At 45.6% G+C, this 21,679-nt stretch overlaps 2 protein-coding genes across 3 annotated transcripts in view; one reads left to right on the top strand and one right to left on the bottom strand.

Moving 5' to 3' along the window:
• Nptn (neuroplastin) overlaps positions 1–19,963 on the top strand; it is a 56,332-nt gene extending 36,369 nt beyond the window's left edge. For both annotated transcript variants that reach the window (XM_042697365.1, XM_042697366.1), the window contains exons 3-8: positions 3–97; positions 7,381–7,514; positions 10,798–11,071; positions 17,576–17,597; positions 18,497–18,571; positions 18,966–19,963. In XM_042697365.1, the coding sequence (XP_042553299.1) occupies positions 3–97; positions 7,381–7,514; positions 10,798–11,071; positions 17,576–17,597; positions 18,497–18,557 (586 nt within the window). In that variant the 3' untranslated portion in view covers positions 18,558–18,571; positions 18,966–19,963. The remainder of the gene's footprint in view (positions 1–2; positions 98–7,380; positions 7,515–10,797; positions 11,072–17,575; positions 17,598–18,496; positions 18,572–18,965) is intronic.
• Positions 19,964–19,994: 31 nt separating this feature from the next.
• Rec114 (REC114 meiotic recombination protein) overlaps positions 19,995–21,679 on the bottom strand; it is a 34,492-nt gene continuing 32,807 nt past the window's right edge. The window contains exon 6 of the mRNA XM_042697383.1: positions 19,995–20,159. Within this exon, the coding sequence (XP_042553317.1) occupies positions 19,995–20,159 (165 nt within the window). The remainder of the gene's footprint in view (positions 20,160–21,679) is intronic.

Genomic DNA, 21,679 nt, shown 5'->3' on the forward strand with positions numbered 1-21,679 from the left:
AGGATCAACAAGCCAAGAGCGGAGGATTCAGGAGAATACCACTGTGTATATCATTTTGTCAGCGCTCCTAAAGCAAATGCCACCATTGAAGTGAAAGGTACAACCTAGCAGAAGCTGCCTCTGGTTAGCCTGTCACTCCTTCTGAGACCCTACCTTGTTTTGAACTCCTGATGTTCACACTTTTTTTGGTGGGTGGTGGTGCCAGTCCTGGGGCTTGAACTTAGGGCCTGAGCACCTGTCCCTTAGATTTTTACTCAATGCTGGCACTTTTCACATGAGCCACAGCTACACTTCTGGCTCTTTGGTGGTTCAAAGTCTCTGGACTTTGCTGTCTGGGCTGGCTTTGAACTATGATAGTGAGATCTCAGCCTTTTCACAATAGCTAGTAAGGATTACAGGCATGAACCACTGGCACCTGGCTGTTGATGCTCTTCTTAATTCCATTTTGAGAAGCAATGTAATATTATAGTTAGAACCCCTGAATCAGGAGTCCTGATCCTGAGTTTAAATCTAATCCTGTCATTTACTCATCATATGACTTTGGTGAGTTACTAACCCCTATTCTTCTAGTTTGTATTTGCAAAATGAAAATGTCAATACCTCTTATCTCAGAGGCTTGATAGATTAGTACAGTAGCATTAAATGTCAGCATCTTACATGGCCCAGTGTTATGCCTTTCAGATACTGTTACATACATCTTTTCTTTCTTGGTTGGTCATGGGGCTTGGGCCTTGAATTCAGGGCGTGGGTGTGTCCCTGAGCTTTTTTGCTCAAGGCTAGTGCTCTGCCACTTTGAGCCACAGCTCCACTTTCTATTTTTGAGTGGTTAATTGGAGATGAGAGTCTCACAGGACTTTCTCTGCCCACTTTGGCTTTGAACCTCAAGCCTCAGATCTTAGGTTCCTGAGTAGCTAGGATCACAGGTATGAGCCACTGGTGCCAGCTCTACATATATTTTGAGTGGCTAGAAGGAAGTGGAAAATTTTAACAGGAAAGGTGAAAATAAACTGTCAGGAATCTATTAGGAATTTCTTAGAAAGCCAGTCAATGGGTGTGTGAGACGGGGCTGTGCTGGGAACTTGAGGAAGGGAAAATAAAATAACAAAAGTAGTTTTTCCATGTTATTCATGGGAAGCAGGTGAGACCCTGCAAAGTGCAAAAACACCAGCTCTGTGTCCATAGTGACTGTGGCAGAAGCAGCCTAGAGCCGGACAGCGTTTTTCCTACTGTTGTAAAATGACCAGGAATGTCAGGGCTACTATTTGAGTCATACAGCAGAGGTGAGTGTATTTTTATTTTTTAGTGTTTCTCATTTTGTTTGGGAAGGACACAAACTTGTCCATATGGTTATCTCTGGAAGCTGGAACAGTAGATTGGGGAAGAGCACCTGTGTAACAGGTGTTAGGAGATCCTCTAAACATTTGAGGCTGGGAAATGTAAATTCAAGAAAGGCTTAGAGGAGTTAGGTTTGTTATGTATGTTGGATGAAAGGAAAGTAGTATGTGGTGAAGTTTCCTAAGTTGGGAGGGCAGTGCCTCTGGCTTCCAAATTTAGTTTTCCCATGGCCTCTTTCAGGTCCAGGAGGTTAGCTTAAGGATGAAGGGTATTCACTCTGCCCAGGTGAGTTGAGCTGTATGTGGCTGTCACTGCAGAATGATGCCCTGCAGTACTCCTGGCTGAGTGCTTGTCACAAAGTTCGGGTGCAGCAGGTCAAGATGAATGGGGGTACAGGGGATGTGTCTAGCTAGTGGCCCTCCTCAGACCTTTTATATAATTAAAATCACAAGTTCCCACTAACTATACTCCTCAGAGTTGGAGTAAGTTGGAGTAAGTGATTTCTAAGCAGAACTTCAGGAGTGGAAACAGTAATGGGCTTTTCACTGGCTTGATTCCTTGAGGAGTCTGGGGCAGGAGTAGGTGCAGCCCCAAAGGCATTGTTAGGAAGAGGCAGAGATGAGGCTGTGGGCAGGAGTGTTTTCAGAAAAATGGTTCATGTTGAAATTGCTGACTACTACGTTTTTACTGTGCCACAGCCAGGAGGAAGATGTGGCCTCTTTAAAAGAGGTAGATGTTGAAGAAATTCTGTTTCAGGATATCTTAAAGCATAATTCCATGGTTTACATTGAGCAGATTTATTTGCATTAGTCTCTCAAGAAAATTCATAAGGAATTCTGGTCTTTTACTACTGTGTATGGTCTTTCAGTTGGAGAATTAAGTCTGGTAAAGACTGTGACCACTTGGCGCGTGTGTGCGTGCATGTGTGTGTGTGTGTGTGTGTGTGTGTGTGTGTGTGTGTGTGTGTGTGTGTGTGTGTGTTGGCCGTGAGGCTTGCACTCTGAGCCTGGGCGCTGTCCCTCAGCTCTTTAGTTCAAGGTGAGTGCTCTACCACTTGAGCCACAGTGACATTTCCTATGTGTGTTAAAAGTTTAAAAAGCTGTGCATAGGCCCAAGATCATATACTAAGCTAGCCTCCAGTTGTGGTGGAGTGGAAAAATTGCCTTGTGTTTAGAGTAGGGGGTGTGTTAATTCCTGAACCATTGTCATGCCAGCTCTTACTTCATTCCTTCAATGCCTCCACGGTGGGATTAGTTAATATTTTAGAGTAGCAGTGATTAGAAAAGTATTTCTAATTAGAAAGGGAGCAAGTGAGAGGTGATTGGGGAATTTAGGGTCTGTTGGTGACGTCTTCACTGAAAGGAGTCTCTGAAATTTTGTTTATAACTTTTTTTTTTTTTTCCTGGTCTTGGGGTTTGAACTCAGGGCCTGGATACTGTGAGCTGCTTTTGCTCAAGGCTAGCACTCTATGACTTGAGCCACAACACCACTTCTAGCTTTTTCTGAATAGTTTATTGGAGATAGTCTCATGGACTTTCCTACCTGGGCTGTCTTTGAACTGTAATCCTCAGATCTCAGCCTCCTGAGTAGCTATGATGGTAGGTCTGAACCAATAGCTATTTATAACTTTTATAAATTTCTATAAACTTCAGAAAAAAATTTAACTGATTCATCACTTAGGGCAACGAAATTGAGAGCATATATCTATGTGTGCTTGTATATGAACACACACACACCTAACACCTACCCTTCAAACGTTTTCTTCCCAATGCAGCTTTTCCTACCTTGCAGAATATTTCAGGAGATGTTTGTGCTCAGCTCTGTGGAGACTGAAGGACTTAGCCTAGCCAAGGAGGGAGGAGGGACTGGACAGGAAATGTCAGAACTACCAGATTACCCTGAGATGTAAAGGAATTAGGAGGGTCCATATTTTAGAATTGCGCTGTGGTGACCATGTGTTTTCACTTTAGCCAGTAATTGCTTTCCAAAAAAGTGAAAATTTCTTATTTCCTTTTAAAAAGACAGTTTTGATAGGTCCTAGGCTGGCTTGGAGCTTGCCATCCTCTACCTGTGGCTCCTGAGTGCTGGGATCATAAGTATGCACTACCACACCAGTAAGAAAGGGATTTTGAGGACAGTAGTACCTATTGCATGACATAGATATTTGCTGAGAAGTGAAGCAAGGACTTTTTCCACTGCCTCCTTCACCATATGAAGGCTTGGGCAGACTCCAGACCTTTCAAACAAACAATACCCAGTTAGGTAGTCCATTATTAAGTGACAAGCCTGTATAAATTGAAACACTAGGGTGCTCTTGGCTCATCCTGTAATCCTAGCTACTCAGGAGACTGAGATCTGAGGATTGCAGTTCAAAGCCAACTCTGATCTCCAATAAACCACCAGAAAACTGGAAGTGGCACTGTGGCTCAAGTAATAGAACACTTGTCTTGAGTCAAATAGCTAAGGAGCAGCACCCAGGCTCAGAGCTCAAGCCCCATGACTAATTAAAAAAAAATTGAAACACCAAATGAAGGCTATTACTCTAACTCGGAAAGACTTATTAGAACTGCAGCCAAAGTTTTGTTTCTGTCAGCAGATAGGGGAGCACACAACTAGCATCTCTTTAGTTTTCTGGAACTAACAATGCTGGAGCTTCTTTGTCTGGTGGTTCAGTCTGAATGATTATTTTAGATCATCCTGAGCTTTTAACCTTGGGCTGATGAGCCACAGATGCCATTTAACCCTCACAGGACCGTGATATAATTAAAGTGCGGTTTCTGTTTTACAAAATGACCACCTTTAAGTTGGTTAAGCAAGATAGCCTTGATAAACAACCCAGATATCTTTGAGTTTGAAATCCAACGTTCTGTCTGATCTTTATTTATTTTACTACATGGGGAAAAATGACAGGTAAGTCAGTCCTAGCTCAGGTCTCGGTAAGAACGTTTGAACAGTTTGCCATACAATTTTCAGTAGGTAGGAGGATTGTGGTGTGAGTTCTGCCCCTGGGAAAAAGATTCCACCTGAGGGGCTGGGAAGGCAGCCTCACATGCATGAGGCCCTGGGTTCAATTCCTCAGCACCACATAAACAGAAAAGGCTGGAAGTGGAGCTGTGGCTCAAGTGATAGAGCTCTATCTAGCCTTGAGCTGAAGAGCTGAAGCCAGCACCCAGGCCCAGAGTTTAAGCCCCTTGACCCCCCCCCCAAAAAAAAAAACAAACAAACAAAAAACCCAACCTCAGAAATAACTGAGCTCACAGGGCTAGAGTTGAGGTTCAAGTAGTAGAGTGCCTGCTTAATAAACATGAAGCCCTGAGTTCAACTTCAGCCCTGCAAAAAGGAAAACAAACACTTGTCATGGGTTGGAGTTAGGATACCTTGGCCAAAGGTTTTTTGTTTTTTTTTTTTAATGAGCTCTGTCAAGTTGACAGACAGCTGTACGCTTGACAGAGGCTCTTTCAGGGAGGTGCTGTGCACTGCGGGCTTCTGTGTCCTGAGGGTTGTCACAGGGCTTCTTCAAGGAGGGTGTCTGTCAGAGGGGGGGGCCTTTTGTGAACTTCTAAATCCAGACCCCAATCAGTGGGGAATTAGGTTTTTTTTTTTTTTTTTTTTTTGGGTCCGGTCGTGGGGCCTGAACTCTGGGCCTGGGCACTGTCCCTCAGCTCTTCAGCTCAAGGCTAGCGCTCTACCACTTGAGCCACTGTACCACTTCCAGCTTTTTTCTTTTTGCTTATGCGGTGCTGAGGAATCAAACCCAGGGCCTCGAGCATGCAAGGCAAGCGCTCTACCACTGAGCCACCTTCCCAGCCCAGGTTTTTCTTTTTTAAAGGCCATATCCAACAAATTATGGATGATTTAAAAGCCACCACCCTGGCTGGGACCTACCTAACAAATATCTGATCCGTGTTCTGAGCACCCATGTACCTCCCTTGCTGTGGCTGTGCTGTCCTACCTAGCAGGACACAAACCCCAGACCCTGTGGTGACCCACTGGCTAACGTGGTACTCCCATTAGGAGAAGTGTGCTATAGCTTCATTAATTCATTATCTTGTCACTTCTCCACTCCCACAACCCTGCCCTTGGTGACCCGCCTCTTTTCTGTTCTGATCACTCAAGTGGCTCCAAAATCCTCTACAGTCTTGGGTCCCACCTGATTATTTTCTCTTGGCATTTCCTTGTTTTCCCATGTGCCATCCCAGTTCTTGTGGTGCTTGATTCTACCTAGCAAGCTTATATCTCCCTCAGGACCTTGTCTTCTTGCAGTGTTCTTCCTCACCTGGGAATGACTGGCTGCTTTATTTGCTGGAAAATGTGCCTTATCAGAAAGGCATTTCCAACCCTCCTGACGTCTAGCCTGTAGGAGGTTATCAAGTATTTGTCCAGTGACTGAGACACAACCAGAGACACATGCTAGCTTTCCTTGCTCTGTCTCCCTGAGATGGTGTTTTGGTTGGGGCATAGCTATGGAGCTTACTCCTTGTAGTGTTTTTTTTTTTTCACTGAAGAAAGTGTGAAGAAAGGTGACCAGTAGCCTGAGAAGAGACATTAGCTGTATGTTCCCACCATAGTTTGCTATCATGAGAATAAGATGGAAACAGCCTGGAAATTTGCCTGGAAAAAGAGACTTTTCGTTTATAACATCCAATCTAACAAATATCTCACACAGAGGGGTTCTCAATTTGGCAGGAACTGGTTTTAGATAAGGACAGTGTGGAGTCTTAATTATTGGTTGCTGTCTTGTCCACCTGCCTCTTGAAGCTGAGTAAAAGACCTGTTTGTGCCTAGGAAGCACTTTGTGTACCTTTTTAGCTCCAAATAGGCAAGCCAGTCAAAGGTACATGGGTCCGCCCATGATGTAATATAATTCTAGAGGATCCTAGCATCTCAGGACAGATGCTCAACATTCACGTGGTCTGTTTCAGAATTGGGAGGTCAGCAGGAACTGCAGTTATCTCTGCTTGGTAAAGGTGGCAGAACTAAAACAGAATTTTAAAGAGCCAGCAAAACTGGAATTTGGTTCAAGCAAAGCCTGTCTATGCTCTTTCCTGCCTTGGCTATCAATCTGGCCTTCTTTGAGTTTTATTGCTTTTAAGTTATGTAAACTGGTCAGATGTTTGTGGAAAAAAATAGTTAACAAGAAAGTTAAAGTCAACAAAGGAGGAGGCAACAATGCTCACTAGGAAATGCTCGTGTAACTGTAACCCCTCTGTACAGTGGTTTTACAATAAAAAATGTACCAAAAAACCCCGTTAAAGTCAGAGAAAATTAGCTCCATATCAGGCTTCTTGGATCCTTGAAATTGATGTAGTGCTGTTTGTTTATTCTTAAGTTATCCCTAAAAGTAGGGAGATCACGAACCCCTAGCAAGTGCAGGAATACCCCAGGATCATTGCAGAAATACCCCAAGATCATCGGGTTCACTAAGATTGTTGCTCACCAGTCAAGTGGAACCCAATGCAGGGTCTGAACTCTAGATCCTCCTTGACTATACCTCATTGCTGGAATTGCAAGTTTACCGCACTGGGCTCAAGTCAGTCTTAAACTGGTAATAAAAGATTTGTAATACTGGATGAATTCCTGTTCATTCCTTTCTTTCCTCTTGTGAATGCTCTTTTCTGCACAGCTTTGGTTTTCGAATAGTGGAGTAGCCTCTCCAAGCATGCATTGGTTTCACGTACTGTATAATAGGATTTTATTTCCCATTTCCTTGAGGGAAGGTGTGACATGCTCTGTAATTGTTGTTAGTTACAGGTGTTTTAAGAAAGAGCAGGTTCTGTTTGCATGTTCTGTAAGGAAGGCATTCATTAGGGCAGTTGAACTGGTATCTTTTTCCAGTAGGTTGGAGAACCACTCATTTTAGTAGACCCTCATAGATGAGTTACTAATGACTTTGGTCTTTGCTTTGGCAGTGGGACTGGGGAATAAGTTGGTCCATTAGTCTATGCTGACCTGAACTGCTCTTCATCAAAGCCACAGTAGGTGGGGCCTTTGTATCCTGGTCAGAGTAGGCTCTCAAGGTAACAAACTGTTTGAACATTTTTACAGCTGCTCCTGACATCACTGGCCATAAACGGAGTGAGAACAAGAATGAAGGGCAGGATGCCATGATGTACTGCAAGTCAGTTGGCTACCCCCACCCAGAGTGGATATGGCGCAAGATGGAAAATGGCATTCTTATGGTGAGTAGGTGGCAGCCCTAGTCTCGGTGGTTGCTAGACTTTCTCCCAGGGAAGCTGAGACATCTAGATCAGTTGCCACAACCATACCCTTGGATATTGGCATCGCTTGGGTCATTCTTTGTACAGTGATGAATGGTTTACCCCATGACTCTAGGGATAGGGACAGTCTGTTTAGCATGTACCCTTTGGTAAAGCTGTCTTGTCTGGTAAGAGAGTGGAAACAGAAAGAACTAAGCCTAATCTTAGAATCTTAGCTAATATTCTTTTGCATGCGAGTGCCTTTTTGGAGCTGGAGGAGAGGGAGGGGGAGGGAGGAGACAAGGGCCTGGGGCAATTATAAGTTTATTCAGACAATACTGATAAAGGATTGGAGCAACCTTAGCAGACCCAGCAGCAGCCTTAGACACTTAACAATCTGACAATATTATAGGAAAATACTGACAGAGCATCTTTTTCAGCCAGTCGGCTGTTTCTTGATGGTGTTTTAGGTTGTGCCTTTGACTCTTTCTCTCTGCTGCAGATTCCTTATTTGTCAGAGAGGGTCTGTCAATGTCTTTCTACCTAGGCCTTGCACAGGCATTACTCTTGGCATTCATCCTCTTTGGTTATCAGTCCACAGGATCAGAAAGGACACTGCAGATCATCTAACGCAACTTCTTTGGAAAAGGAAGGTGTACAAAGTAACAAGTAAATTCGTTGCAAAACCAAGGGTCACACATATCCAGCTGTTAAATTTTCACATCCTTTATTCTTACTCTGTGGCCTCTTGAGAATAAAAGTGTCAGGGGTTAATAATAACCCCCAAATCAACAATGATGTCCAGATTTCAGAAGCTCATTCTTGGGGGATCCGGGTGAGTGGGGATTTTAGGGCAAGTCCTTGAAAGATAAGTGTTACAAATATGCTCTTCAAGAACCACTGGAGGGCTGGGAAGGTGGCTCAGTGGTAGAGCACTTGCCTTGCATGCATGAGGCCCTGGGTTCAATTCCTCAGCACCACATAAGCAAAAAAAGAAAAAGAAAAAAAAGAAAAAAGAACCACTGGAGTCACAGACCATAGAGACAAAAATAAAGAATTGTCTCAGCAAGGCAAAATTTACTTCTGCAGAAGGGGGCACTTACTTCTGCAGAAGGGTGCACTTACTTCTGCAGAAGGGGGCACTTACTTCTGCAGAAGGGGGCACTTACTTCTGCAGAAGGGGGCACTTCTGCAGACGGGGGCACTGGCAGCCAAACACGTGGAAAGCAAGCACACAGAGAGCAGGCCATCCTGCTGTTTATCCCTAGCGCCAATGCAGCAGCCCACTCCTCTACTCAGGTTGGTTGAACTCAGATTCATCATCTGCTTGTGGTTGGCTAATTTGAATAGGGTAAAATGTATTGGTGTAAGGTGGCTTGGAAATCACATTACCTGTATACAAGTGGTCTCAAATATACTCACACAAGCCAGGTACTGGTAGCTCACTCCTGTCATCCTAACTAATGAGGATCACAGTCCAAAGCCAGCCCAGGCAGGAAAGTCTGTGAGCCTTTTATCTCCAGTGAGATTAAAAAGTCAGAAGTGGAGGTGTGGTTCAAGTGTTAAAAGTCTAACCTTTGTGCAAAAGAGCTTAGTGGCAGCATTTAGGTCCTGAATTTTCAAGCCCCACAACCCCCCCCCCCCAAAAAAAAACAACCCAAAAAACAAAAGTATATTATAAAAATATAAAATATGAACACATACATATGTACATATGTACACACACATACATCAATATGCACACATTCACACCCTCGGCTATTTAACAATCTCAGGTGTGTTTTGATTCTACTTGGAAAGAAACCATTTTAAGACAAAAATCTTACATTTCAAAGGGTCCTTGTCCCACACATGTTCCTCTTTTTCTTTTTTTTTTTTGTCGGCCGTGGGGCTTGAACTCTGGGCCTGGGTGCTGTCCTTCAGCTCTTCAGCTCAAGGCGAGCGCTCTACCACTTGAGCTACAGCGCCACTTCCGGTTTTCTGGTGGTTTATTGGAGATAGGAGTCTCACGGTCTCTCCTGCCCAGGCTGGCTTTGAACCGCGATCCTCAGATCTCAGCCTCCTGAGTAGCTAGGATTACAGGCGTGAGCCACCAGCGCCCGGCTCTCTTTTTCTTAAAAAGGGACAAAGCAGGAATGTTTTATCTAAGTGCGTAGCTTTTAAAAGACAGTTTTTTTCACATAACACACCTTCAGCTTTCGGGAAGAAGGATCCAGACCAGGTATTTGCCAAAGCAGAGTGAAATTACCCAGTAATATTTCCATCCCCTAAAAGAGGAATCCTGGAACCTCATAAATCAGCTCTGTACCACACTGAACTGTAGATATGATTATCTACTTTGACCAGAAGATTTTTGAAGATAATCTTACCCTTCTTTCCTCTGTGGTGTGGGTATTGCTCTCGGCACGTGGCTCATGTTTTTCCCTTCAATGGCCCCTGAAATGAGAGCAGCATGGTCCTCTTGGTTTCACCCATATTGTGCTATCTCATGCATGCTTTGCATGCACGCAGAGTCCCTGCCCGGATTGCTACAGTCCTGTCCCTCCAGCTACCTCTACCACCATAGCTGTCAGCTCTTACCTGAAGTTCTGTTGACTTCCCTGCACTGGCCACTCCCCATATGTCCCCAGAGCACTCCACATGCACCGCCGCTGGCTCTTAGCCATACATAGTCATGCCTTGGGTTGTGAAGCCGAATGCCTTGCGCATTTTGTATCCTACTTCTCTGTGCCCATCTCACCTTTGGTAGGACATAAAATGCTAGGTGAATACTAGCAGATAATGGTTTACTGCTTGAATAACCTTTAGCTCTGTGGTTCTGCAATGAAAGTCAGTTGTGAATTTCCCCCGCTCTAAGAGTGAATGCTTGAATTTTCTAAGCAGGCTCACCAGCACTCACCAAGTGTGAGGTAAATGTCCTGGCTCAGAGGACCAGGTAGTCTTGAGGTTTCCCCATCTTGTAGAGGCCTTGTACTTGTGACCTCTTCCTGTTAGTCTCCTACCTGCTGTTTGAAGTAGTGTTCATCAGATTGTCAGGCTTTAGGGGGGTCCACAGGCAGTAGACCTTCCTCACTCTGGAAACTGAAGTCTAGAGGACCATGGGCAGGGGAGGCTTGTACACACTATCAGAAGCTTCGTGGTGGTTAGTATTGAAGGAAAGGCATGGCCCAATTCTGGCCAGTGTCCTAGAAAGGAGGACAGGTCACTTTCCCTTGGGCACTCGGTGACCTAGTCTGATGTTTGTGTGTTCTTACTCTCCTTACAGGACGTTCATAATACCTCGGGCCGTGTCTTTATCATCAACAAAGAAAATTACACAGAGTTGAATATTATTAATCTCCAGATCTCTGAGGACCCTGGCGAGTATCATTGTAATGCCACCAACTCCATTGGCACGACCTCAGTTGTCACCATCCTCAGGGTACGGAGCCACCTGGCCCCACTCTGGCCTTTTCTGGGAATTCTGGCTGAAATTATCATCCTTGTGGTGATCATCATTGTGTATGAGAAGAGGAAGAGGCCGGATGAGGTTCCTGACGGTAAGGGCACCCTGCAGACCAGTCTTGGTCCCAATGACTCTGCTCCCTGGGGGGAGAGCTGAGGAAGGATTTGGGATTCAGTCCCATAAGGAAAGGACATTTTTTTAATACTAATTCTTAATCCTCTATCCTTAAGATTTCTTGGAATAGTCACTGGGAGTTTTAATTAGCTCGAACCTTTGTTTTCCAAACCCCAGACCCTCTTGTTTAAGCCAAGTGGCAAATGGGTAGCTGTCAGTTTCTGTGTTCAGCTCTGTCCTCCTTCAATACAGATCATCAGGCACATTGAGCTTGAGGAGAATCCAAGTCAAGCCTAGAAGCCACCCCAACATCGCAGGCCACCTGTCCTTTCAGGCAGATTTAAGGTATCTAATTGGTTAATCACATGGTTGCCTGGTGTAGCCCCTGTAGGTGACTGCCCAGCCCAGGCAGTCTGTCTCTGGAAGCTACCAGTCAAGCCGGCCTTTGAGTCCAGGGGTTGGTTCCTTGGTTGGGCTTTTTTGTCCTTCATAAACAAACATGGTGGAAGGCGGTTTGTTCACCTCTCAGTTTAAGACATTAGCTAAGTACTAACCCCTCCACCCCCATGGCAGCAGAACCATGGTGAACTATTAACACCAGAGCAAGAGCTGAAGCCTTGGGCATAGATTTTAATGTCTTAACCCTGTGCTTATGACTAGTGGGACATTACTATGGAAACTTGTAGCGTCACTACTTCAGATTCCTAACTAGCTCCCTCTCCTCCCACCTGTCACCTCATCAGTAGAAAGCTCCACTTCCCTATCACTGGCTAGACTAGAAGGATGTGCCCCAAGCTTGGAGCAAACCCACCTGGGGTGGTTGAGGGCTGCTTGTGGTAACCGGCTGTCCTGGGCCTGTGCAGTTCAAGCCCTGGTGTGCAGTGCAGACTCTGCTGTGCCTCACCAAGTGGAATGGGTGTGACCTCCGCGTGCAGCACAGGCCTGCTTCCTTCTCAGCAGCCCAAAGCCCTCTCCTACACCAAGAGGGGAGTGTGTTGCCGAGTGAGTACGAAGGCACCTCTGCAGGGAAGCCCTCCGGGCCTTTCACAGGGTGGATGCACGAATGCCTGGGCACCCCCTGGAAGCAGAGAGGCCTTCATCTCCTTGCTCACAGTAGGGGAAGCCCCCAGCTTATACCTTGAGAGTCCTTTGTTGGGGTTTTCATGTATCCCCAGTGCTGTTTTTTTCCTCCAGATCTTTTTCTTGCCTGCTATATGTGAAGACTACCAAGGCAGACATTTAGACCGGAGTATAAAGGAAGTTGTCTGTCTTTTCATAAATTTTCAACTTTCATTCTTTGGGAATAAAGATGCCTTATTCCTAAAAAGGCCCTCTTCATTACCTCGGAATTCTAGCTTTGTGGGGCACCACTAGTGGCTCACACCTGTAATGCCAGCTATTAAAAGGCTGAGATCAGAGGAGCATGTTCAAAGCCATCCCAAGCAGAAAAGTACAACAGACTATTTCTAACCAGCAAAAAACTAGAAGTGGAATTGTGGGTCAAGTGGTAGAACACTTGCTTTAACTCCAGACGCTTTGCCAGATACCCTATTCCTCAGTCTGCCCTTTACAAAGGTGGAAAAGCAAAAAGTCAGGCCAAGAAAGGCAGAGATGGGCCTCAAGGGCTGGTTTTAAACATGAATGTGGCTGCAGCTCACATGGTGACAACACCTTGGCTTACTGTGTCTGAGATCCAGTCCTCTTGATGAGAAGTCACTCAGAGCTGTTACTGAGGCAGAGATGAGGCCAGCCTGGCAAAGATGCTATCTGAAACAACTCAGGTGGTAGGTCAAGAGCAAGGCAATGAGTTCAAGCCCCAGTGCTGACCCTTCTCACCTCCAAGAGGGAAGAGAGGAAAACAGGTTGCTTTATTGTTGAGGTAACTGTTCTAGCAAACATGACACCCCTCAGGTTAGACTTGAGGAATAGTCAGTGCTGGTGTGTAACTGAAGATGTCTCTTCTCAGCGTTCCTTGATTATTGAACTCAGGTGAGAGATGTCTGTGGCCAGCCAGTCTTCTGAAGAGTGTCCTGGAGGGACAGTAAGCGCTTAGGCTAAACTATTGTAGACAGTGAATGAATGCTACACAAAGTAAGGTGTCTGCAGGGTAAGTGCAGAGTAAAACCTCTTTGCCACCGGTCTCGTTTCTTGTTGAATTGAGCTGAAGTGGTGGGTGGTTGGAGCGGTGACCGGTGCCTGCCTTCTCTCCACTCCTTCCTTAACCGCCCGTTTGTTCAAGCTCCGCTCTTCATTTCTTCACCCTCCAGCACTTCCATTCCATAATCCCCTGCTTCGTCTACCTCTTCTCAAAAGCCTCCTGTTTCTGCTCCCTTTCTTCTTCTGGAAGCATTTTTTTTTTTTTGAAGTTAGTATTTTCATCTCCAGTGAACTTTCCCTGAGCTGTGGCCTTTTCTCCACTCATTGATGCTGTGTGCACAACCTCTTGGCTTCTCAAATTTACATGCAGATACATGCTTATATTTTAAAATACGTGTTACATTTTAGGAGGATGACTGGAGAGGTCTATTCTGTCTGATACAAACTTGGAGTGTTGGAGGTAAAATGTTTTGCCTGCAACCATCTTCTGGCTCCGTGTTCATTTATTCTTTTGTGAAAATGGAAAATATTTTTGTAGGCCTGACTTGCTTTTTTTTCCCATGCTAAGTAGGTACTTTGTTACCAGCACTGAACTTTGTTTTAATTTGATTTCTTAGTGTTCCTACTTTGTGCAGTCTGAGTTCTTGGTGGCTTTTCCTTTTACTAGAAAAGCTTGAGAACCAGGTACCAAACAAAGTACAAGCCATACAAATGTGAACTTACACAGAATTTAGCTTGAATATGTCATACTAGAAAAGCAGGTATTGTTTTAGATTTAAAAGCTTAGCTGCTTTAAGAATGGCCATCCTCATCCATTTATCTCCAGCAGTGCCCAGGCCAGTTTACAGAGGCCATCTCGTCTCCTACATTCCTTCTGGATCTCCTTGAGGAGGGGACCAGATGGAATGAGTTGCCTTGTACACGCCCATTTTACCTGCAGTGATTCAGGAACGGGAATCAGGAGCAAAATAAGAACGTTGGTTTTTTTGGGGCTTTTTTGCTTTGAGCATGTTCCCATCAAGTCTTTGCCTACTCAGCTGGACATAGCCCGAGCACGCGAGTGCAGTGAGCATGTTCCTCTTCCCCCCAGAGTTGGGGCAAACCTGCTCAGTCTCTGGCTATTCGTTGTACTGGACATTCTAGCAATCTCACAGATGTTACAACTGATTGGATTCCCTATTTTCCAGTCAGTTCTTACAAACAAAGTAAGTCATTGGTGAAGGACATCTTCCGAGCATGTCCTTTCCGAGCAGTGCATCTGGTGCACTGGTCACGTCCCCCAACCTCCTAGTTGGTTAAAGCGTTTGGTGCCCTACAAAGCTTCCTAGGAGGATAGGACTGTTGCAAAAGAAATGTGACATTTGAAAAAGATGTCTACGTGCCAATGGCTCACGCCTGAAATCCCAGGCTGAGATTTGAGGATCATGGTTCCAAGCCAGCCTAGGCAAGAAAGCCTGAGATTCTTACTTCCAATAACTACCAAAAAACTGGAAAAGGAGATGTGGCTCAGGTGATAGATAGAATACCAGTCTAGAGCAAAAAAATTTTGTTAAGGGGTGGTGTCTAGGCCCTGAATTCAGGTCATGCTGGCATATACACACACAAAAAAATCTACAAGTTCCCTTAAGGAAAAAGTGCAAAATGTAGGAGATGAAGTTTGCTATGCTGCTGAGATCAGGCAAAACCTAAAACTCGAATTGGGTGTGATGGTCCAGGCCTGTAATCCCATTGCTCAGGAAACTGGAGGAAGGAGATTTAAGTTAATCTCCGCAGAAGCAAACTTTTTCTGAGCAATATAAAGCCAGTGACAAAGGAACTTGACCTGAGCCAGTTCTTTTGACTCTAAAACAATCTATTATTTATGGGGTCTCACAAAATGGGTGTGGAGGGTGGAAAGAGGGTGGGAGGAGAGCTGCCCCACGCTCAGCGGGGAACCAGACACGCAGGTAACTGGGTGGTGTGCACACCAGCTCCTCCAGGAATGTCACACTCCTCAGAAGATTCCAGAAGCATCTTATTTCCATCCCCCAGCCCTCTTCCTCTCATCTAGCCAGTGGCTGTGTGCAGCCCCCAAGTGGAGAGCACACTCACTGTTGAGGGCCTGAGGGTTTGGGATGTGCTGATGTTTGTCGGTTACTGTGACTTCTTTTTTTTCCCCCTTCAATTGCAATCACACCCTTAAAACTTGGTGGTAAGTGAGCAAAATGCATGCTTTTGGAGTTCGTTTAATCCGCTTCAGTCTACAATGCAGTTCATAATGTTAACACAACTTCAAGTTTACTTCATTCACTTTCACGACTAATTTGGATTTCAGTTTGCTGTTTAATCTGCATTTACTTTGATTTTTGTCCCTTTTTTCTGTAGTTCTGTTCTCTCCCCCTCTCCTGACTTCCCTCGTAGGGGCCAAGTCATGCGTGTGTCTGCGCTGCGAGGAATAGTGCTGTGGACAGCGCAGGTGGGGGGCGGGTGGAGGTGGGTGGTGGTTCTCTGAGTGTGAAGGTGGATTTGGGGAGAGAGGAGGAGACCTCTGGGGTTCCAGCCCTGGTGTGAATCCTGCTGCTCCCACTCCTAGGCATGGCTAGAACACTGCCATGTGGTGTGTAGTCTTGTGCATGTAACCAGCTTATTAGGTTGTCAAGCGATGTTTCTGACAAGACACCAGAGGACCAGCCCTCCCAAAGAAAAATGGCCTGTGGCCCAAGGTGCTTGGGCTGTGCGGACAGTCAGGCTCCCAGGACTAGCACTAGCCGCTCTTGTGCTCTTCCCTCCTCTCCTTTGCAAGTTGGGAGTAGACTTGCTGGTACTCTTGATTTGGCCATCTTGTGTTGGAATTTTGTATTTTGGGGTGCACAGCCAGAGCACTAAAAATACTGCTTGCTCCTGTGTCTTCTCTAAATCCTCAAGGTGCTGATTCTCAGCTCCTAGCCCGTAGCTGAGGGCCTAGTTGGGATGCTAAGGTCCGAGCCCTGTGAGGGCTTGTGTGCCGTCTTTGTAGCTCTCCTGGGTGTCCTCGAGTCCAAGTCTGTTGTTCTCCATTCCTGTTCCGAGCGTGTATTGTTGGTAGTGGACTCCTGTGGACACTGGTGTGGCTAGCCTACTGTTGGCTGATGAGTCATCAATACGTGGTTACGTGGTTAGTTGTTTTTGTTTTTTTTTGTTGTTGTTTTGTTTTTTTGAAACCCTCTTTTGCTCCAGTCACTGTGTGTGCTGGCAGTGGCTTTGCCTCTCCGTTGCCTGGAAGGAACAGGTGGAGCAATGTCTCCCTCCCGCAGACATTCCTCCCAGCGTGTGCTCCTGCAGATGCTGCGAGCCTGCAGCCTCCATAATGGCTTCTTCATGTGCACCAAGCCCCTTGTGGAATCCTGCTCGAGGTTTTCTCTAGGCCATCAGTGAAATCAGACTGTCCTGTCTACTTGACAAACTAAGAACGTGCACTTGTTCCCGCCCTTCTGTGGGTCTTCTATTTCCATTTTCTTTCTTTCTTTCTTTTTTTTTTTTAAAAAAAGATGACACTATGTTCATGTGTCTGCTAACAGGGAACTAAGTTGCCCTTAGTGTTAAAACAGGAAAGAAAACTTTTTAATGATAAAGTATCAATTTAAGAAGGCTTCTAAACTCAGATAATATAATCGTTTTGATTTAAAAATAAAAAAAACAGAACCAGAAGCTGTCTCCTGGCTTTGAGTGGTTTGGGCCAGGGCACAGAGTAAGCCAGCCTATCTTTGTACGTGAAGTCTTTTTCTAGAACGACATTACTGTTCAGCTCCCCACCCGCTGTTCTGTGGCACAGAACATCTTCTGCTGTGCGTAGCTTGTTGCTGGCCTGTCCTAGCCCTGGCTGACTTAGTGTTACGTTGAGCTATCTCCAGACTTAAAAACATCTCCTAAAGATTGAGAGATGACAAAACAGCAAGAAAAGTTGCCCTTGGGGCAGTGAGGATGCGTGGCTAAGCGTACGCAGGCACACGTCCAGTTACATGGCAGGACCGAGCCGAAACCGCAAGCACCCCCCACGAGAAAACTAACAGCAGGATTTTACAACTGAAATGTTGGTTTGTCTTCTCATCTACTTAAGAGTGAACCACTGGAACTTGGGGACAAGATGAGTCGACTGGCATTGCAGCCTATCTGTCCGCTACAGTTGCAGTTTTTCATGACAAGCATTCAAAGTGTTAACTGAAACCATCGAAACTACATACCTGTCATTAAAACTTGACCTTAGAAGTGACTCCATGAGCTGCTGCACCTCCAGATGGAATGGCCTTTAGTCAGTGCTGACAGCCATGTCTGCCACTTACAGTTTGCTCTGTTGTTTATCCTTATGCACGCTAATAATTTTCTCCTTTGTTCTCTTCTCATGGATTAAAAAAAAATGAAACCCATGTAGATGATGAACCAGCTGGGCCAATGTAAGTATCAGTTGAATTCTGTTGTGTTTGCAGCTTAAATGGGAGGGAGGGGGGTGTGTCTTGGCCTGACCAAAGACCATTTGATCCCAGGTCAGTCTGCACACAAGTGGAATGTCATGCTAAACGTGGTTACAAGTTAGCTGGGCACTGGTGGCTCATGCCTGTAATCCTAGCTACTCAGGAGGCTGAGATCTGAGGATCACGGTTCAAAGCCAGCTCGGGCAGGAAAGTCCAAGAGACTCTTATCTCCAATAAACCACTTGAAAACCCGAAGGGGCGCTGTGGCTCAAGCGGTGTAGCACTTGTCTTGAGCTAAAGAGCCCAGGCCCAGAGTTCAAGCCCCACGACCGAGGGGGAAAAAAAAGTTGTTAAAAGTTCTGCACTGTCTGTGTTTGAGTTGATGCTTTGTGCAACGGCCAGTCTGCCATGATGCCATGGCTTTATTGGTAAATTTGGACAAACTAGCTCCAATAATGAGAGATGGAGCTGCAAGTGTGGAATCTTACCACAGATTGGCAGAGTCTCCTAGAGGCAGGAGGCACACCCAGTACCTATCAATAAATGCCAGAGGGTGATTGAGAAGTAATTGGCAGAGTGACTCTCCCATTCACAGTGATTGAATTGTACAGTCCACAAATCAAAGGGAAAGTTGCCTGTATGTGGTCTGCCTTGGGAGTCAAAGAGGATCCATTAGTTGAAGACATGGAGAGATCTTCCCTATGGAATACTGTTACACACAGGACCGTGTGTTCACGTCTCCTAGGACACCAGGGATGGCAGAAGTGAAAGAGCCCCTGTATTTCCATGTGTTCAGATGTGGCTAGTTTAACAACCCTCGTATTCCATGTTACATTTCAAATGTCATCTTAACTCATACAGTGCAATTTTTTCCTTCAAAGGAAAACCAACTCTACCAACAATCACAAAGATAAAAACTTGCGCCAGAGAAACACAAATTAAGTACCGCTTATAATGTAAGTATGGCCTTCTTTAGAGATTTGCAAATGAATTGTGCTGTTGACCTTGTAACAAACTGCCAGTGGTTGGTGTTGTAGGAAGTCCTTGTAGCTCACTTCAGAGCAGCCAGTACTGAGAAAGAAGCCAAGTGCCTGCCATTTTCGAGTCTATTATGATGTTTCATAATAAGCACCTTACCTTTAGTACCTTAGTCTCAGTGCTGCAGTGTCTACCTCTGAGGGCAGAACAAGGACAGGATGGCAACCAGAGCACCGGCTCTCTGCTAAGCACATGGAGATCAGAGTTTCACGCCACATCCCTGAGCATGCGTTTGAGTGGCCCTTGGTAGAGAAGAGCACTGAGTGCCGGGAAATGTTCCCTTTTAACCTCCACACACTTATCTCCCTGTAGATCTTTAGGTTCCTGACACTGGTGGCAACCTGACCTGCTCAACTGTCTGCTTGGACCTCTGGTGTCTCCCCTTTCAAGTGAGCAGCACGACGACCGTCTAAAGCATGCCTTACATAGCCTCTCCTGTAAGGGTGACCTAGCCAGGTACATTTTAAACAACGCTTCAGTGTAGAAGGTGTAAACTATTTTGGGCTTGATGTGCTGTGAATGTTGCTTCCCCCCCCTCCCCCTCCATCCCCCCTTTGTTCAAATATTTAAATAGAAGTGAAAAGGTCCTCTGGGGATCAGTTCATGCATGCGCCATTTTTTACTTAAGGCAAAGCTCTAAAAAACGCACTGCTGCCATCTAGTGGTAAATTTTTGTAAAGTACAGCAAAACCTACAGATATATACAGTATACAAATAGATATATATATAAATATATATTTATATTTTTGGGGGTGGGAGAAATCCAAAAATAAATGCTTGTTTCATATTTAAGCTGCTGATCTCATTCTGGTCATGTTCAATGGGAAACTGTGGTTCTGGTCCATAGAGAGGAGTCATATATATAAACTGAAGTCTCTCATTCTAAGGGCTTAACCTACAACTTTCAGAAGCTGGAGCAGTCCACTTGCTGGATAGAACGAGTTGCAGTATAAATGTAGAAGATTGCTTTTTAAGTGACTATTTTTTCTCCTGTTAAATGTAAATTCTTAAATCCTTTTGCACTGACTGTGTTGAACCTTCTTGTACATTCAAGGCAAACTTTTATAATTTACCTTCTGTTTTCAATGACTTTGAAATGTTACAGCATGGTGAGATTCTATGCAACTCTAGTTAGACTCTTTGGTTTGGCACTGTATTTTTCACACTGATTAAGTGGTTGATGGCAGGTTTTATAACCCGGTCAGGTCCGGTATATAATTGTAGATGCATGCACTTGTGTAACTGTTGAAGTGCAATGATGTACAAAAAGTGGACTCACGTTTTTAACAATAAATCATTGATAAAAGGTCTCTGGGGTACTCTTTAATCACACATGGAACATTAATTTCTCAGCCCCATCAGCTTTTGAAGCTCTTTTTCCACTTCTTCCACAAAGGCAGGAAAGTTGTGGTCCAAGAGGCACAGGCGTAGAAAGGGGCCTAATTCCTCTGCACACCATGGCGATTGCTCACAGCTCAGCAGCAGTTCCTCCGATGCCAGGAGAGTCTGACAAAATAAGAGACAGCAGCTTAGCCTTACAATGTGTGTCTATTTTGTATTTACACTTTCCATTTTCAGGATAGGGTCTCATTCTGTAGTCCAGTGCACCAACACTCCTGGCTTTTTTTTTAATTGTCAAGGTGATGTACAGAGGGGTTACATAAGTAAGATAATAAGTATATTCCTTGTCAAACTTGTTACTCCTTTCCTCATTTTTGGCTCTCCCATTTCCTTTTTTTTTTTTTTTTTTTTTGCCAGTCCTGTGGGCACTGTCCTTGAGCTGCTTTTGCTCAAGACTAGCACTTTTCCATTTGAACCACAGCACCCATTCTAGGTGTGTGTGTGTGTGTTACTGAGGAATCGAACCCAGGAAACACTCTACCACTAAGCCACATTCCCAGCCCTGGTGATTGAGTTTTGACGTGCTTGGTGCAGGCTCTGCGTGTTCTGAGTACACAAGAAAGGGAGATAACCTTGGTCCCTCACAGCATGCTGGGGGTGCTCATCTTTCTCACTGTACCTGTGCTGTGGGCACAGGAAGCCCAGGGTGGAAGAACAGTGGGGCTTAGGGCGCATATCTAGCATGCACAAGGCCTTGGATTGATCCCTAGCACTGAAGGGGAAAAGAATGGTTACAAACTTATCATGCAACCATGGCAAGACAGGGCAGATGCCTTCCTGCAGTTCCTCCTTTGGTGGTGACGGCAACATGGCCCATAGAAACTGCGCTTCAGACTTGGCTAGTTCTTGGCGGTGGAGGCCTCTCACCAGCATGCTACCAGCTGAAAGCCATGTTCCAGAGCTGCGCAGGTGACGTGCACTTTGGACACAGGATAATATTTCTGTAGCGCAGTCCACAGTGTGGCGCCAAGGTCTGGCTGCGGTTGTGGTGCAGGCCGTGTGCCAACCCCCTGGTGAACTTTTCATTCCGCTGAGTCAGTGCCCCGGCATGGGATGCTGTGCTGGGTTGTGGATGTGTACCCTTGCACGGGCGCAGCCTTGTCACCTGTCACTGGGAGACCCGTGACGCGTGCAGGGACGCTGCTGAGCACCGTTCCCCTTCCCTGGCTTATCTGCCATCCAGTTCTTATGAAACGGGGGCGCACTGCAAACATTTAGCCATGGGAGAGTTCCAGTAAAAGGGAGGTGTGGTGGGCAGGGTGCACAGCGCCATCACGCAGGCCCTGCTGCTGCATGTGGCCTGGATGTGGGTCTGTGTTCCCCCCCCCCCCCCCCCCCCCCCCCACACACACACATGGAGAAACAGCACTGTCTAACATTGCTGGAGCGTTTCAGGCTCTGCCTAAAGTTATAAGGAAAGGCGAGTTAGTATGGTGCTGCCACTCCCCTGTATGCGCTTATGACAGGCAGAATCTCACCTTATTTCAAAGAAAACGTGCGGTGAGCATTTTCCGGGACAGGGTTTATGCCAACTTGCCAGGATGTGGAAAGGTGGGCGCAAAGGGCGCCAACCCCACGCTGCTGCTCCTGGGACGCGGCTCATGTGTGCTGTGCAAACTGGCCGG

Source organism: Dipodomys spectabilis, unplaced genomic scaffold, assembly GCF_019054845.1.
Source record: "Dipodomys spectabilis isolate Male_0828 unplaced genomic scaffold, ASM1905484v1 ptg000219l, whole genome shotgun sequence".
Lineage (NCBI taxonomy): Eukaryota > Metazoa > Chordata > Mammalia > Rodentia > Heteromyidae > Dipodomys > Dipodomys spectabilis.